The sequence below is a fragment of the Heterodontus francisci genome, chromosome 11, assembly GCF_036365525.1.
Source record: "Heterodontus francisci isolate sHetFra1 chromosome 11, sHetFra1.hap1, whole genome shotgun sequence".
NCBI classification, from domain to species: Eukaryota; Metazoa; Chordata; class Chondrichthyes; order Heterodontiformes; family Heterodontidae; genus Heterodontus; species Heterodontus francisci.
Window position 1 is genome coordinate 64183299 of NC_090381.1, and position 15409 is coordinate 64198707.

A 15409-nucleotide genomic window follows, 5' to 3' on the forward strand; every position below is an offset into this window, starting at 1 on the left:
GTATTTAATGCTCTATTACAACAACCTGACTAACAACAAAATGACATAAAAAAGACAATCGGTTAATATTATGCACATATTATTGAGTAATGCAATCGATGCCCAGAGGTGCAGTGGTGTATTTTTAAAAAAATAATTAGACTGGATAAAGGGAACAGCTTATTTTTCACCAAGGTGTTCCTATTTGGAGGTTTCATCTTTACCATCCTGATTCAGAACTTTTAACCCAGGCCATTGCCAGCACCAAGAGCTGCTACTTTTACTGTGATTAAAGGCACTTTTGTAAGTGCTTTTGGTGCAAGATGCAGTACTCCTGCTAACGGTGGTACACTAAAATATAAAGCAGATGAACTTTGATGTTAAAAAGGCCTTGACTTTTTGTGGGTTGTGTTAGTGTGAAAACACAGTATACTGGTACAGCAACTCCAGTCAGCTGAATCCGATGATCAAAATAAAGTGTCACTGACCTTCCATTGGGGTATTGGTGTCTGGTCGATTTGCAAACACAACGTCGACATACTCAAGCTGCATTCTCTGCAAAGAGGCCTTTAGACCTAAAAGTAGTGCACAATATAAATGCGTTCAGTCTTGGCAGCAAGAATAAACATTCAACCAGCAAATGCAACCAGCCACTGTGATTAATTGTTCAGTCACCGATGGGAATCTTGCCACTGTCAATACTCAGCATATTCCACGATGTTCAACACTTGCTAACAACTCAGCAGTACCACTGCCACCAACATCATCCACTAAAATAATATCTTAAAAGTACTTTTCAAATTCCTGTGTAGTCAGGTGTCCAACTAATATTCTTAGATGAATGAATGGGTGCCATTTAATAAAGACAAGAGATGATATTGGGTGAGATAACAGAAACCACGTTGGACTTATGATTTGAAAAATAAGTTAAAGATAAACATATAATAAATCATATGTCAACATTAAAGGGACAAAGGACAAAGCTGCAGCTGGGGGATGAATACAGTTCACTTTATTTTACTCCCAGATTTCCCACCGGCTACAGACCTGGTTCGTTCATACAGAGTAGTTTTCCATGAGCAGCACAGTAGAGAAGGTCTTTTCATTCAATTATTAAGATCTGGGGCTACTCACGACATAGTATGGAGCCAATTTCACAGCTAGATTGCAGCAATGAGTGTTTGAATTGTCTATAATCTAGCCCAGACTGGTACTGACAGGACTGTTCTCACAGTTTGTAGCCAGATCTCTGAAAACAGTTAAACACCTCACTGTGCTAGGTGCTCCATTTTAGAGGGAGATGGGGAATGAAAGTAGCATTGCTGACTCATCCCATTATAAATATGATCCCTGCTGGCTAAATTGCAGACTCCACTGATTGAGTTATCCTGCTGAAGCAAGCTGTGTGGCACAGGGCAATGAAAAAGTTAAACATCTACACTTCTATATTCATACTAATTCTGTACAAAGTCTGAATACACCAGCCCACACTACAGAAAAAAAGCTGTCACGACCACATTTCATCTAGCAGTCCATGAGTGGGAGGAACCGTGATACAGATATAAGACCATCACATAACCAGAACTGATCATTATCTCTTAAAGGTTCTGTTACATTTTTATACCCCCTTTTCAATAAACTGTATAATTCCAACCTGACAGCTAAATAAATTATAGTAAATTAATGGGAAATAAACAGCTTCACAGAATCAGAGCCAAATTGTCAAAGGTAAGGATGCAGAGTTAGTGAATGACGTTCTGTCACATACTGTGATGTATACCTTCAATAATATGTTTTCGAGAAAGGCCCCTTTCTGTCTCAGCTCTGTGGATGACATCAAAGACACATTAGTATATTATACTTTACCACAGGACACAGACAATAAATAAAAAATCATCGAACACTTTCATAGGCTGAAGATTTTGATGAAGTTTATCTCATCCTCCAGAGATTTATCCCCAAAGGAAAGTCATTGACTGACAAGAAATTGCATTTGCTACATGGCTGCGAATTTCTTTTTGTTGTTGGTTGTTTCTGAATGTAAATCAACTGCATAAAAATATGGGCCCATCATACGAGGGAAAGACACAGATAACTGATATTAACCATTTACAGATCATTGCTTTGTTTGAAATTCAAATTCCATTCAACTTAATACAAACACATGCATATAGATACTAGTTCATGATTTTCTGAACTTGGTAAATGAAGCAGTGCAGCACCTGACTCCCAAAGTCAAGGCCAGAATAGTAAGGATTGTCTGGCATTCAGATTTGAGTCCCTCAAACAGGGGAGTTTAGTCAGCTTCCAGAAGGCTACAGATGGAGCACTACACAGAAGGGAAGTGGCAATGACTAGCTCTGTCCATTCAGATTGGACCTCCTGCCAGCTGATCACAGATTGGATACTGTGTATTTTCAGCATTTGCTGTTGCTGATCACAGACTATCATTAATGGTGGCCAGATTTCCCAGATCATCCTATCTTTCTGCAAAGAGGAGAATGCAGAGTAATATTCACTCTGAAATGAGAAGTTTGAAATGACATCATAAATAATGAAAACATTTTCAAAAACATAGACAGATTTAAATGAAGCCATTAAGACTACAGTTGAATTTTCTGTACACTCGACCTGTCACATTATGTTGGGTGTATTTTTTCTGATGACCATGATGTGCTATCTACCGGAAGCATTTTCTTCTGTGTTTCGGAAGTTGTAAAGATACAAAAACAAATCTAATCTATTTTTGAAATTCTTGCTTTGCTTTAAAAGTAAGCACATTTGGCTCCCGGATGGCTGAGTAAAGTTTAAGCGATCAAATACCTCGGTACTTGATCCCCAATGGTTATATGGGATTGGGCCTGTCGGTATCCTCCAGGACTTGCCCTGCTGGAATTTGGGGGGAGACAGGGAGGGAAACTTAATAGCACAGGGCGCAAGCATGGTGCAAGCATGACCTCTGGTACATTGCTAGGTCCTGCTTGTCCCAAGGTTGGAAATTCCAGCTATCATCCACAATGGAGTTAGAGGTAGTTTGTCCAGGTTCCCTTCAACCATCCCTGAACTTGGCTATGCTCCTCTCAGCCTCCTGAGCTAGGAGACCCATTCCAAAATTAAAACTAACTTGCAGGGTCCTTTGGAAAATGTGGGTTTTTATTATAACTTAACCGGATCAATGTGTGTGTATATATATATATATATAATATATATATAGAGTTACTGCAGATGCCACACCAACACACATGTTACTCTGTCGTGCTACACCCACAACTCCCTGACCATGTGTGACATGGCATCACTTCCTCTGGTGACCTTCACTTAAGGCTTCCTAAGTTGTCCTCTTAAGGTCGTTCCACAACAGACCCCACAGACCCAGCTGAGAACTGCAAGTGAAGGAAGTCTTAAGGTCGTTCCTTAAGGGCGGCACAGTGGCGCAGTGGTTAGCACCGCAGCCTCACAGCTCCAGCGACCCGGGTTCAATTCTGGGTGCTGCCTGTGTGGAGTTTGCAAGTTCTCCCTGTGTCTGCGTGGGTTTCCTCCGGGTGCTCCGTCCGGTTTTCTCCCACATGCCAAAGACTTGCAGGTTGATAGGTAAATTGGCCATTAAAAAGTGTCCCTAGTATAGGTAGGTGGTAGGGAAATATAGTGACAGGTGGGGATGTAGTAGGAATATGGCATTAGTGTAGGATTAGTATAAATGGGTGGTTGATGGTCGGCACAGACTCGGTGGGCCGAAGGGCCTGTTTCAGTGCTGTATCTCTAACTAACTAACTAAGTCTAGGCTGCTTGCTTGGCCTTGTTCCCATTGGTGGAACCCATATCCATCCTTGAGGAAGCTGGAGTGAGTGCCTTATCTCATTCAGTGTACTTGCCTCCACTGTTGCACTAGGTCCTGCATAAGCCTAAGGTGAGGGAGCATCTAGCATTGGGAGAGTCCACCCTGGTTCCACCATTTTGCTTTCATTTGCCTTCTAAGAGGCGGAAGGAGGTTTTGACTTTGACAGGAGTACTAGGATACTCCCAGAAATGGTGGCAAAATGGCACAACCAAAGTAATTTTTTTTTAATTCGTTCGGGGGATGTGGGCATCACTGTCTCGGCAAGCACTTATTGCCCATCCATAACTGCCCTCGAGAAGGTGATGGTGAGCTGCCTCTTGAACCGCTGCAGTTCTTGGGGTTTAGGTACACACACAGTGTTGTTCGGAAGGGAGTTCCAGGATCTTGACCTGCGATTGTGAAGGAACAGCAATATAGTTCCAAGTCAGGATGGTGTGTGGCTTGGAGGGGACTTCCAGGTGCTGGTGTTCCCATGCATCTGCTGCCCTTATCCTTCTGGGCGGTAGAGGTCGAAGGAGCCTGGGTGATTCGTTGTACTGAATCTTGTAGATCTGTGGTGGAGGCAGTGTAAGTTTAAGGTGGTGGATGCGGTGCCAATCAAGTGGGTTGCTTCATCCAGGATGGTATCGAGCTTCTTGAGTGCTGTTGGAGCTGCACCCATCCAGGCAAGTGGAGAGTATTCCATCATGTAGATGGTGGACAGGCACTGGGGAGACAGGAGGTGAGTTACTGGCTGCAGAATTCCTAGTCTCTGACCTGCTCTTGTAGCCACAGCATTTATGTGGCTGGTCCAGTTCAGTTTTTGGTTATTGTGACCCCCAGGATGTTAATAGTGGGGGATTTAGCGATGGTAATGCCATTGAATGTCAAGGGGAGATGGTTAGATTCTCTTTGTTGGAGATGGTCATTGTCTGGCACTTGTGTGGCGTGCATGTTACTTGCCACTTATAAGCCCAAGCCTGGATGTTGTCCAGGTCTTGCTGCATATGGACATGGGCTGCTTCAGTACCTGAGGAGTCGCGAATGGTGTTGGACATTGTGCAATCATGAGTGAATATCCCCACTTCTGACTTTATGAAAGCGGGAAGGTCATTGATGAAGCAACTGAAGATGGTTGGACACTACCCTGTGGAACTCCTACAGTGATGTCCTGGGACTGAGATGATTGACCTCCAACAACCACAACCACCTTCCTTTTTGCTAGGTATGACTCCGACCAGTGGAGAGTTTCCCCCCAATTCCTATTGACTCCCGATTTGCTAGGGCTCTTTGATGCCATACTCAATCAAATGCTGCTGATGTCAAGCGCAGTCACTCTCACCTCACCTCTGGTGTTCAGCTATATTTGTCCATGTTTGGACCAAGGCTGTAATGAGGTCAGGAGCTGAGTGGCCCTGGTGGAACCCAAAATGAGTGTCAGTCAGCAGGTTAGTACTGAGCAAGTGCCGCTTGATAGCACTGTCGACGACACCTTCCATCACTTTGCTGATGATCGGGAGTAAACTGATAGGGCGGTAATTGGACGCGTTGGATTTGCGTGTTTTTTGGGCACAGGACATAGCTGGGCAATTTGCAGGCTCCGGAAACGACAACAGCAAACCCAGCCCTGTCGACCCTGCAAAGTACTCCTTACTAACATATGGGGGCTTTTAGAGAGCTGTCCCACAGACTAGTTAAACAACAGCCTGACACAGTCATACTCACGGAATCATACCTTACAGACAATGTTCCTGACACTACCATCACCATCCCTGTGTATATCCTGTCCCACCGACAGGACAGACCCACCAGAGGTGGCGGCACAGTGGTATATAGTCGGGAGGGAGTTGCCCTGGGAGTCCTCAACATTGACTCCAGACCCCATGAAGTCTCATAGCATCAGATCAAACATAGGCAAGGAAACCTGCTGCTGATTAACACCTACCGCCCCTCCTGCCCCTCGGCTGATGAATCAGTGCTTCTCCATGTTGAACACCAATTGGAAGAAGCACTAAGGGTAGCAAGAGCACAAAATGTACTCTGGGGGACTTCAATGTCCATCACCAAAGATTGGCTTGGTAGCACCACTATTGACCGAGCAGGCCGAGTCCTAAAGGACAGAACTGCTAGACTGGGTCTGCAGCAGGTGGTGAGGAAACCAAAGAAACAGAAAAATATACTTGACCTCATCCTCACCAGTCTACCTGTCATAGATGCATCTATCTATGACAGTATTTGTAGGAGTGACCACCGCACAGTCGTTGTGGAGACGAAGTCCCATCTTCACACTGAGGATACCTACCATTGTGTTGTGTGGCACTACCACCGTGCTCAATGGGATAGATTTTGAACAGATCTAGCAACTCAAAACTGGGCATCCATGAGGCGCTGTGGGCCATCAGCAGCAGCAGAATTGTATTCAACGACAATCTGTAACCTCATGGCCTGGCATATCCTCCACTCTAGCATTACCATCCAAGCTGGGGGTTCAACCTTGGTTCAATGAAGGGTGCAGGAGAGCATGCCAGGAGCAGCACCAGGCATAAATAAAAATGAGATGTCAGCCTGGTGAAGCTACAACACAGGACTACTTGCATGCCAAAAAGCAGACGCAGCATGAAACAGACAGGGCTAAGCGATACCACAACCATCGGATCAGATCTAAGCTCTGCAGTCTTGCCACATCCAGTTGTGAATGATGGTGGACAATTAAACAACTGACAGGAGGAGGAGGAGGCTCCACAAACATCCTCATCCTCTACGATGGGGGAGCCCATCACATCAGTGCAAAAGACAAGACTGAAGCATTTACATCCATCTTCAACCAGAAATGCCAAGTGGATGATCCATCTCGACCTCCTCCTGAGGTCCCCAGCATCACAGATGCTAGTCTTCAGCCAATCTGATTCACTCCATGTGATATCAAGAAACAGCTGAAGGCACTGGATACTGCAAAGGCTACAATCCCTGACAACATTCCGGCAATATTACTGAAGACTTGTGCTCCAAAACTTGCTGCACCCCTAACAAAGCTGCTCCCACTTCCCCATTAACACAACTATTTTCATAGAAAGCATCTCCACTGACTGTATATCAGACTGATGCTCCCTGATCATTGATCTTTTGAAGACTGGCTGCTCAACCAATGATGGTCATTTCTCAACCCTGTGCAGGAATGGTTTGCTCATCTTCTTTCACTCCCAGGTCCTTATGCTCATTAGTGCTCAGTGTTTCACTTTGTCAAAAGCCCTCTAATTCCCTAATTATTTCCTCCTCAATGAGTGTTGCTGGAGTACGTAAGATTCCACGATGGTGTTGGTGAGTATGGGGCAGGACTTGAGAAGATTGGTGTATGACCTGCCTGGTTCTCTTTTTGCTCTATGCAAAGCTCTAGGAGCTTAAAAACCAAGTAGCAACTGAGTCAGTGCCCAGTTAAAGACTTTGAAATTCCACATAATGCTTAAACCAACTGTGCTCTTTCTTTTCATGCCTTTACCTACCTCTTCCTGGCAGTTCACTTCCCACTTCCCCATCTCTCATAGTCTCTCGTATCTCCCCATGAGCTGTAATGGGAAGTCCCGCCTGCTGCTAATCCACCCATTTGAAAGAAATCTAGTTCAATGTCTCTGAACTGGGAATGGTGGAGAGACGAGAGTTACAGCATACCTATGAACCCAGGGCTCTTGGAGAGGGAGAATCCTTCTGGGTCCCAGAGGTAGGGAGCTACAGAGAGATAGTCCCTGTATGATGGGAAAGGAGTGCATCTTTGAAGCAGAGAGATTGACTGTCATGGTACCTTGGAAGTGATGATCTGCTTGATTTGTTGAATATGGATAAATTCAAATGAATGCTATTGTCCTTTTTTTAGATTAAAAATCTCTTAATTGTAAAATCTTAAAAGCATTTACAATTAGCCATATTGTGCCATTTTTATTGTTAAAATGCAATTGTTTCCAGAGGAGCAACCTCTCCAGACACATCTCCAAAAATGCAGTATGAATAGGGCTGTGGTGGGGAAAACATTTGGAAGATTGTTTTTAATTTTAAATTTCCTGCACAAACATTCCTTCAAATAAAATACAATGCAGGAATTTATCATTTTGTGTATAACACCCTTAACAGAGTAACAGATTAGGGGTTATCTGTGATCACAAGGTGACATGAGGAAATACTAAGGACATTGGTAGTTTCTGGAGTGGCAGCTAGCTTTCCTTCAATAGATGACTTGAGGATCAGCCTTAACATGACAATTTTGCAGGGCTTCCAGGACTTAAATGGACCAGTCTGTTTTGACACTGACCAATAGTACATTTGAACCTGTGCCCAAGGCCAGAAGGAATGGCAACAGATGTCAGTATCTTTCATGAGAATGACAATGCACTGCCTTTGTCACAGCCCTCTCCAATGCTAGCATGTGAGGGAGATTCAGGCTTGGTCCAACCCCCTTTTCCCAAAAGAAAGACGATGAGAAGGCCAGGACAGCAGTTTGACTGTCAAGAGTCACTTTGATTCTTAAAGGCTGCAGGAGAACCAGCCCAACCACCCACTTCTCAACCTTGTATTAGTCAGGGAGCATGTCATAGAAGAAGGAGAATAGACGTCTGACTAAGTAAGTTAGAAAGGATGAGAGGTAGTTGCAGTGCTAAGATGTAGTTGTCATTTGAGTGTTTGAAATTATTGGCTTCATTTGGGAAAGGCCGTTAAAGAAAGGAAATACAATTGCATGACTACCTAGAGTCTTGCGATCAGCTGGGATCAGAAAAGTCAGTACAAATCATAGATAGAATGAGGAAACTTCTTTTTCAGCATGGCCAACCACTCACTAAATAAGCTTGCTGAGCCATTAAGGGAGTCCATTAGTTGAATAGTTAATAATTGCAGTTGATGCAAATAAAATCAATTCAATGCAGCACAATTAATTACATATAGCTTCTGAATTTGTATAGAAATAGATCTAAGGCAAAGAAACAGAGAGACAGACAAATTTAATGCTGAGCACTCACTTTCCTCCCCAGTACAGCTTAGTTGTTATCACCAGGCTTGATCGTCTGGAAGAGAAATGCAAGAATATCTCAAACACGTGCACAACAAAGGGAGCCTGAAATCGAGGCTAGTGTTTTTTCTATTTACATTGACTGCTAATAGGATTGTTAGAAATTTGAATCTGCCATAGATATCTTATCAGGTTCAACGGTATCAGTCACACTCATTAGCAGTCTGAGTGTTACCTTTATGGGTTTTGCCTTACACAGCCCTATATTACTTCCATGAGAGTGCAGCCCAGGGGTATAATCACAGTATTCCCTCCTGGCCTAAAGTGAATGTTTGTGTCTTCTGCATATATACTTCATCTCTCTGAAGGCACACCAAGCAAACACTTGTTGAGATGAGGCCTGATATGAATCAATAAACTGCTTTGTTTTACAATAAAGTGAATATACATGCAACAGTTATGATAAGAATTATTTGATTCAATCATTACAATTTAGCTTCATGTGACAATACAAGGAATATGTCACACTTCCCCTAACACCTTATTTGACTTAAGTAAGATGGCTTCTAAATATCCTCTATCATTTCTAATCTCCTCATATCAGCCTCTGCTTGGACCTGTGTCATGATTTTTTTTTCAGAAGTATGCGGTGTCTCTTTAAAACAGCAAAGGATCAGTACTGCTTTAAGAACAAGCAAGCCTCAGGAGTTAGAGAAGGTGCATTCTGCTTGCCGATGGATATAGCCATACAGAGAGAGAGAACAAGCCAACCTCAGAAGTTACCAAGGAAAGTGCACCTTCGTTGCCCTGGGTACAGCCATTCGGAGACCAAGGACATGATATATAATGTTGCCGTTTAAGTTTGAAACTAGTCGAAAAACTGGCTTTTGCAGAGACAATTGAGTCACAAACACACAGACTGTCTGCCATGATATACTGAAGGAATTAGGAGAGCTCTCCCTCTGTCTGTTTAAACCCTATTTATTATACTCTCAGAATTCTGTAACGTCAAGCCAGATTAATTCTTTAAAAAAAATTGATCAGTGTTCACTGTTGGAAAAGGAAAAGGGGCACTTCAGCTGCTGAACTAAACTAATGACTATCCTACTGTTGAAGAACCTTTTTTTCCCCATCGGAAGGCTGTGAGGACTTCAAGCAACCTTGGATTGTTCCACATTGGAAGATTCCACTTTGGCAGGAGCGTAAATCTGCAAGGACTTTGTTACTTTTAAAAAAATGTTATTTATATCTTAGTTTTCTTTGGCCTCCTTATCTCGAGAGACAATGGGTAAGCGCCTGGAGGTGGTCAGTGGTGTGTGGAGCAGCGTCTGGAGTGGCTATAAAGGCCAATTCTAAAGTGACAGGCTCTTCCACAGGTGCTGCAGAAAAATTTGTTTGTCGGGGCTGTTACACAGTTGGCTCTCCCCTTGCGCCTCTGTCTTTTTTCCCGCCAACTGCTAAGTCTCTTCGACTCGCCACACTTTAGCCCCGCCTTTATGGCTGCCTGCCAGCCACTACTATATCTTAGTAGTGTTTAAGAATTTAGTTTTCTCTAATAAATAGTTAATTTGTTCTAAAGGTACCTGGTTTGGTTCGCTTCATTTGGGTGTTAATAGATGGTTTAATTTGGCTGTGGTTTTCTTTAATTTGGAAAATTTAAAGTGATATGTTAGGCGATCTGTGGAGGGATGGGACTGAATTGACAGTGCATTTCTCCCACGGCAATTAGAATCATATATTTTGATTGGGGGCTTTGTCGTGAGCGGTCGGTTGTAACACCTATCTTATAGATTTCTAGTTTAAAAACCTGAATATGTCCGTGTGTCTTATGTCTGTGTGCTCATGGCCAAAAAGGATCAAAGATTCTCCAACACACAAAGGTGTTTTTTGACACAGGAAACAGTCAAATAAATTGTTTATGATCGAGAGTTTATGGAGAAACATCAAAGTTAGTTCATTAGCACATTAAATATGTAACATTTCAGAGCCTTTTTATTAATTGCATGAATACACTGGGTAGGTTTTTGTCTGGGCCTATTTTTATTGTGGAGGCAGCACACACTCAAACCATGAAGACGGACTGTCATCAGGAATTGGTCCTTGGACCTCATCTATATATTTGGGGTGATGTGTCCATGCTGGCTGTGCTGCCCCAGAAGATTGCCCGATAAGAAACACCAAGTTTGGGCTGTCTGCTTTGTCGGCAATGGCCTCAATTAAGCTCCGGGTTGCGCTGTTGGGAGCAGAAAATGGGGTGGGTTGAGACGGAGGGATGGTCACCAGGACCTTGAATTCAGGAGATTCTGTTTGCCCTATATAAAGAATTTTTTAAAAACTTACTTATAGTTGATGGTCATAAAATAGCATATGAAACACCCCGAGTGGCCCAATGTTTTTCCCATTCACTGGTAACAAATTTTACACAGGGATTCTTCAACGTGTCATAGGCCCCTAATCAACATATTCAGGGTGCCTAATGTCTGTTTTAGGTTGTTTCCTGAGATTAATAATGGGCCCTGTAAATGTAGCAGTGGGGCAACGCCTATGCTAATCAGGCACAAGGTGTCCTGCTGTTAAATTGGCATGCTTTGTCCCCATTTTTCACTCTAAAAATGGGCAACACATACCAATTTCTAACCCACTATGTTATTAAAAACACATTAAACTAAATCTTTTCGAAATCCTTTCTGTGGAAAACTGGTGAAAAAAATCATGAAACACCTGAAGGATACTGAGGAAATAATTACTTACACATGGATCATTTCTGCAAGTTAAGCATTTACTTTGAAAATGTGAGTGATTTTACAATGATTGAGCCTTCATGTCCTTATGTTAAAAAAAAAGTTGTTGATGATAAATGACAGTTCCTTTCAGGCTGAGCAAGATATGACTCATGAGTGACCAAAAATAAAAATAAATTGTACAGCTTCTTTCTAGTCTAAATAGAACAATAGTATCTAATATCACTAATATATGCACAATATATTTTTTATCTCATCATAAAACCCAACAAAAAGCAGCACAGATATAAACAGGTTCACCAGCATTTGAATAAGACCTTTCCAGGCCATTCTGTCTCTTGTACATGCCAATATCTTTTAGCCTTCTATACCTATTTCCCACTATCAATGCATTGTTGTAATCTGATTATGTGACTGAAACATTCATGCAATGATTCAATGGCCAAACTCTCATTTAGTGAAAATGGCAGCTAAAGAGCCCATACATCAAAATATAAATTAACTGGGGTCAATTTTCAACTGCCGGCTGCCACTTCTCATATGTAAAATGGGGAGCTAACAGTTGAAAATCGGGATGAAAGGGCGCTTCAGCCCAAGTTAATTTCCAGGGCGTGACTTATGTAATTTATGAGCATAAAGCTGCTTAATTATGCAAATTGAGGTGTTATGGCAGATGTGGGAACCTGTTTGCAATCTTCAGGTACAGGTAGATAGAATGAGTGTTCTGCACACTCCCTCATTTGTATCAGGTGAGGGTATAAACATTAATGGAGACAGAAAAAAGCCCTGCAGACTGCTTGTCACAGTCCCCTCGACCAAGCTTTGCTTTCTATTGCTGAATGCTTTATCCAGCCTGCTCATTTGCCACAAACTCTATTTCCCCTTATCCTTCTTTTATCTTTCTTTAAAAGCTTAACATTCTGCATTTTATCTAATGTCTTCTGAAAACCATGTGTACTACACCCACTCTCTGTCTGCAGTGTGTCTTCCCCTGGGCACTGGCACAAAAAGAGGATCTTGTTGTATAGAAGGTTATGAGCAGGATTCCAAGTTTCACCTCTCCATGGTGTAGTGCACTAGAATATTGAGTGTTGTGCCACCTACTCAGGCCATCTGCTTAACAAACACTTTTTTTTTTTAACCAACACTTACATAACTACACCTTATGAACTATGAATGAACCTCCTTTACAGAAATTTCATTAAAAAATCACTCTAGTTAATGCTCTGTTTCATGAACTGAGGCTCATTATAACAAGAAATAAACTGAAACTGTAACATGATAAATTAACAGATGAACAATGGGGAAGATTTTAACTCTCAGGGGGTTCCTGGCAGAAAACATGCCGCAGGTGAGAAGTGGAAAATCGGATGACCAAAGGCCACCTGCTAGAACTCAGGTAAGTGCGGGAACTGGAGTTCTGGAGGCATCTCAGGGCATGGAAGGGGGACATTTCAGGGCAGGGAGACCTAAACTTGCTTTGGGCAGCCCCGATATGCAATTATCCACAAAGAAAAGTTAAGGTAAACTTAATTTGAATGGTCTCTTCTGCTTCCCACCCTTTTCTGATAGGCTTTCACCTGACAGGAAAGCTGCAAGGGCCAGAGTTAAAATTACAGTTGGGAGCTGATTACATCATCGGACCCCAATCTGCATATTTAAGGAAGGCTCTCACCAGCTTTGGGTGGTTAGGCCACCTATCAAGAAATACCAGTAAAGATCAGCAATGATCAGATCCTGGCAGGGATTAACACAGTCATCCTGTAGATTTTAACTTCTTACCAGAAACTGGGTGGGTAGGGTTAAATTCCCACTATATTTATTTGAAAATTGGCAATTTATTTAAATACATGGGTAAGTCCACTTTATGTTGTTTAGTGCTTCTTCTTGTTTTAATAGAACTGACTCATAATTACTGTTGTCTTAAGATCATACTTAAAGAAATATATTTAATATTCCAAAATATAGAAAGTAAACAAATAGTGACTTGCTTTTGCTTCTTACTGTAATTAAAGTCTTTGGTTATAAAGACAAGCTGAGGTAAGTATGCTGTCACAGCCCCTTTAATAGTTTGGTTATTAATGTACATGAAAAACATTGATTAGTAGATTCACTTAATTACCATGGCAAATGGAAAAGAATTAATTAAGCAAATGAAACGATGACCTAGCACTTGTCTTAAGTCAAATGATGAATCTATATATTAATGTGGAAATACAGGCACTTGTTACCTCTTCCAAATTTCAGATCTGTGATCTGATGTCCTGGCAGCAGCTGGCTGAGAACCAATGACATTCACCTTATAGGATGGAGAGAGTTACAGTGCTCAGAAAGACAGAACCACAGCAGTTCGTCAATGCACCTACTGATACTTACTGAACACTAAATCCATAATGTGAAGAACATGCAAACCTACACAAGGTTGCTTGAATATCTTTCGTACACAGATAATTCTCATTCATTTTGATAAACTGAAATTAATAACTGAATTCCAAAAAAAAAATACTGAAAAAACATGTGAACATAGTAATGACTCCCCTAGCTGACATCCACTTCACCACACTCAATAAATTTCATCTCAATCTAAACTCTGCAACTTGTATCCCTATTTCACACCAAGTCTGCTTGTTGATCATCTCTGTTCCCAATGACTTGTACTGGCTCCTGGTGCCCAATGCCTCAACTTCAAAATTCCTATCATAATGTTTAAATCCTTCCATGGCCTTCTCTCTCCCTAATCTTATGTAACTTCCACAAACCCTCTCCATTGCTCTGACTCTGGCCTCATGTACACCTGCCCCACCCACTTCACTCCACCATTGCTGATTCTGCATTTAGCCACCTAGGCCTCATGTTCTGCAATTACCTCTCCAAACCCCTCTATTTTACCAGATCCCTTTTGTTTTTTATGGTCCTCCTTAAAATCCACTCTGACCAAACATTTTGGCCACTCCTTCTAAGGACTGCTTCTTTGGTTTGGTCTCTGTTTATTCTTTATACATCTGTGGAGCATTTTGATTTTTTCCAATAGATTTAGGAAACTACATAAATGCAAGTTGCTGTTATTGAGTAGTAGTGCTGAGTTTTTTTTTTGTTCAGTGCTTTATGTAGGTTAATGATGCTGTGCGCTGATGTGTCCCTGGAGATTTAGTGACTTCTCAATCTCATTGGGTGGATGGAGGCCTCAAATTAAATTTAAAAGATTGCCAATGGGAAACATCCATCTGACTCTTGCTTGGTGCAATGAGAAGCTTTTTTTATGTTGGCTGATGCAACATAAATGAGATGCATGGAGTTCAGGTTTGAAGATCTCGAACAGGTTTATTAAACAGCTAACAACTATATACAGTACAGAGCAAACTATTACAGGACTTGCCTCTTGGTGTTACAGTAGCAGAGTGAGATTGGCATGCAGTCACATATGACTATGTCCTGGTACTTGGCTCATTAGCATACTAAGATCTTAAAGGTACATTACTCTTAAAGGCAATCACACAACACATGGTGTCTTGCAAAATGGAATCATCAGTAAATGAATCCCACCACATCACAAATCATGGCTCAGAACTTGCATCCTGGCCCTCCACAGCACAGCTCTTTGGAATAATAGAATTGGAACATAGAAGCACCACTACATTGGTTTTCATGTTAAAATATTATGCAAGTCTTAAAACAGAATTCTGAATTTTATTCCAGTAGGACGCACACTGTTAGGTTTGAATTTTATGGGCCCTTGGGAGATGGGCTGAGAGGTGGTGTCGCCCATAAAAGAGCGAGGGAAGGCAGAGGGTGGAGTGCCTGTCGCCTTCGCTATGCCATGCGATTTTGTCCAGGGCAGAGAAGGCTGAAGACTGCCTTCCTGCTGTTACAACCAGGTGA

General features: G+C 42.1%; 1 protein-coding gene across 3 annotated transcripts in view; it reads right to left on the minus strand.

Moving 5' to 3' along the window:
* Positions 1 to 15409, minus strand: part of kcnab1a (potassium voltage-gated channel subfamily A regulatory beta subunit 1a) — a 322091-nt gene that overhangs the window by 64120 nt on the left and 242562 nt on the right. For 2 of the 3 annotated variants that reach the window (XM_068041465.1, XM_068041467.1), the window contains 3 exons: positions 8800 to 8844; positions 1760 to 1803; positions 468 to 554 (listed from right to left, as the gene is read on the minus strand). In XM_068041465.1, the coding sequence (XP_067897566.1) occupies positions 468 to 554; positions 1760 to 1803; positions 8800 to 8844 (176 nt within the window). The remainder of the gene's footprint in view (positions 1 to 467; positions 555 to 1759; positions 1804 to 8799; positions 8845 to 15409) is intronic. The other variant, XM_068041466.1, reaches the window with a different exon arrangement.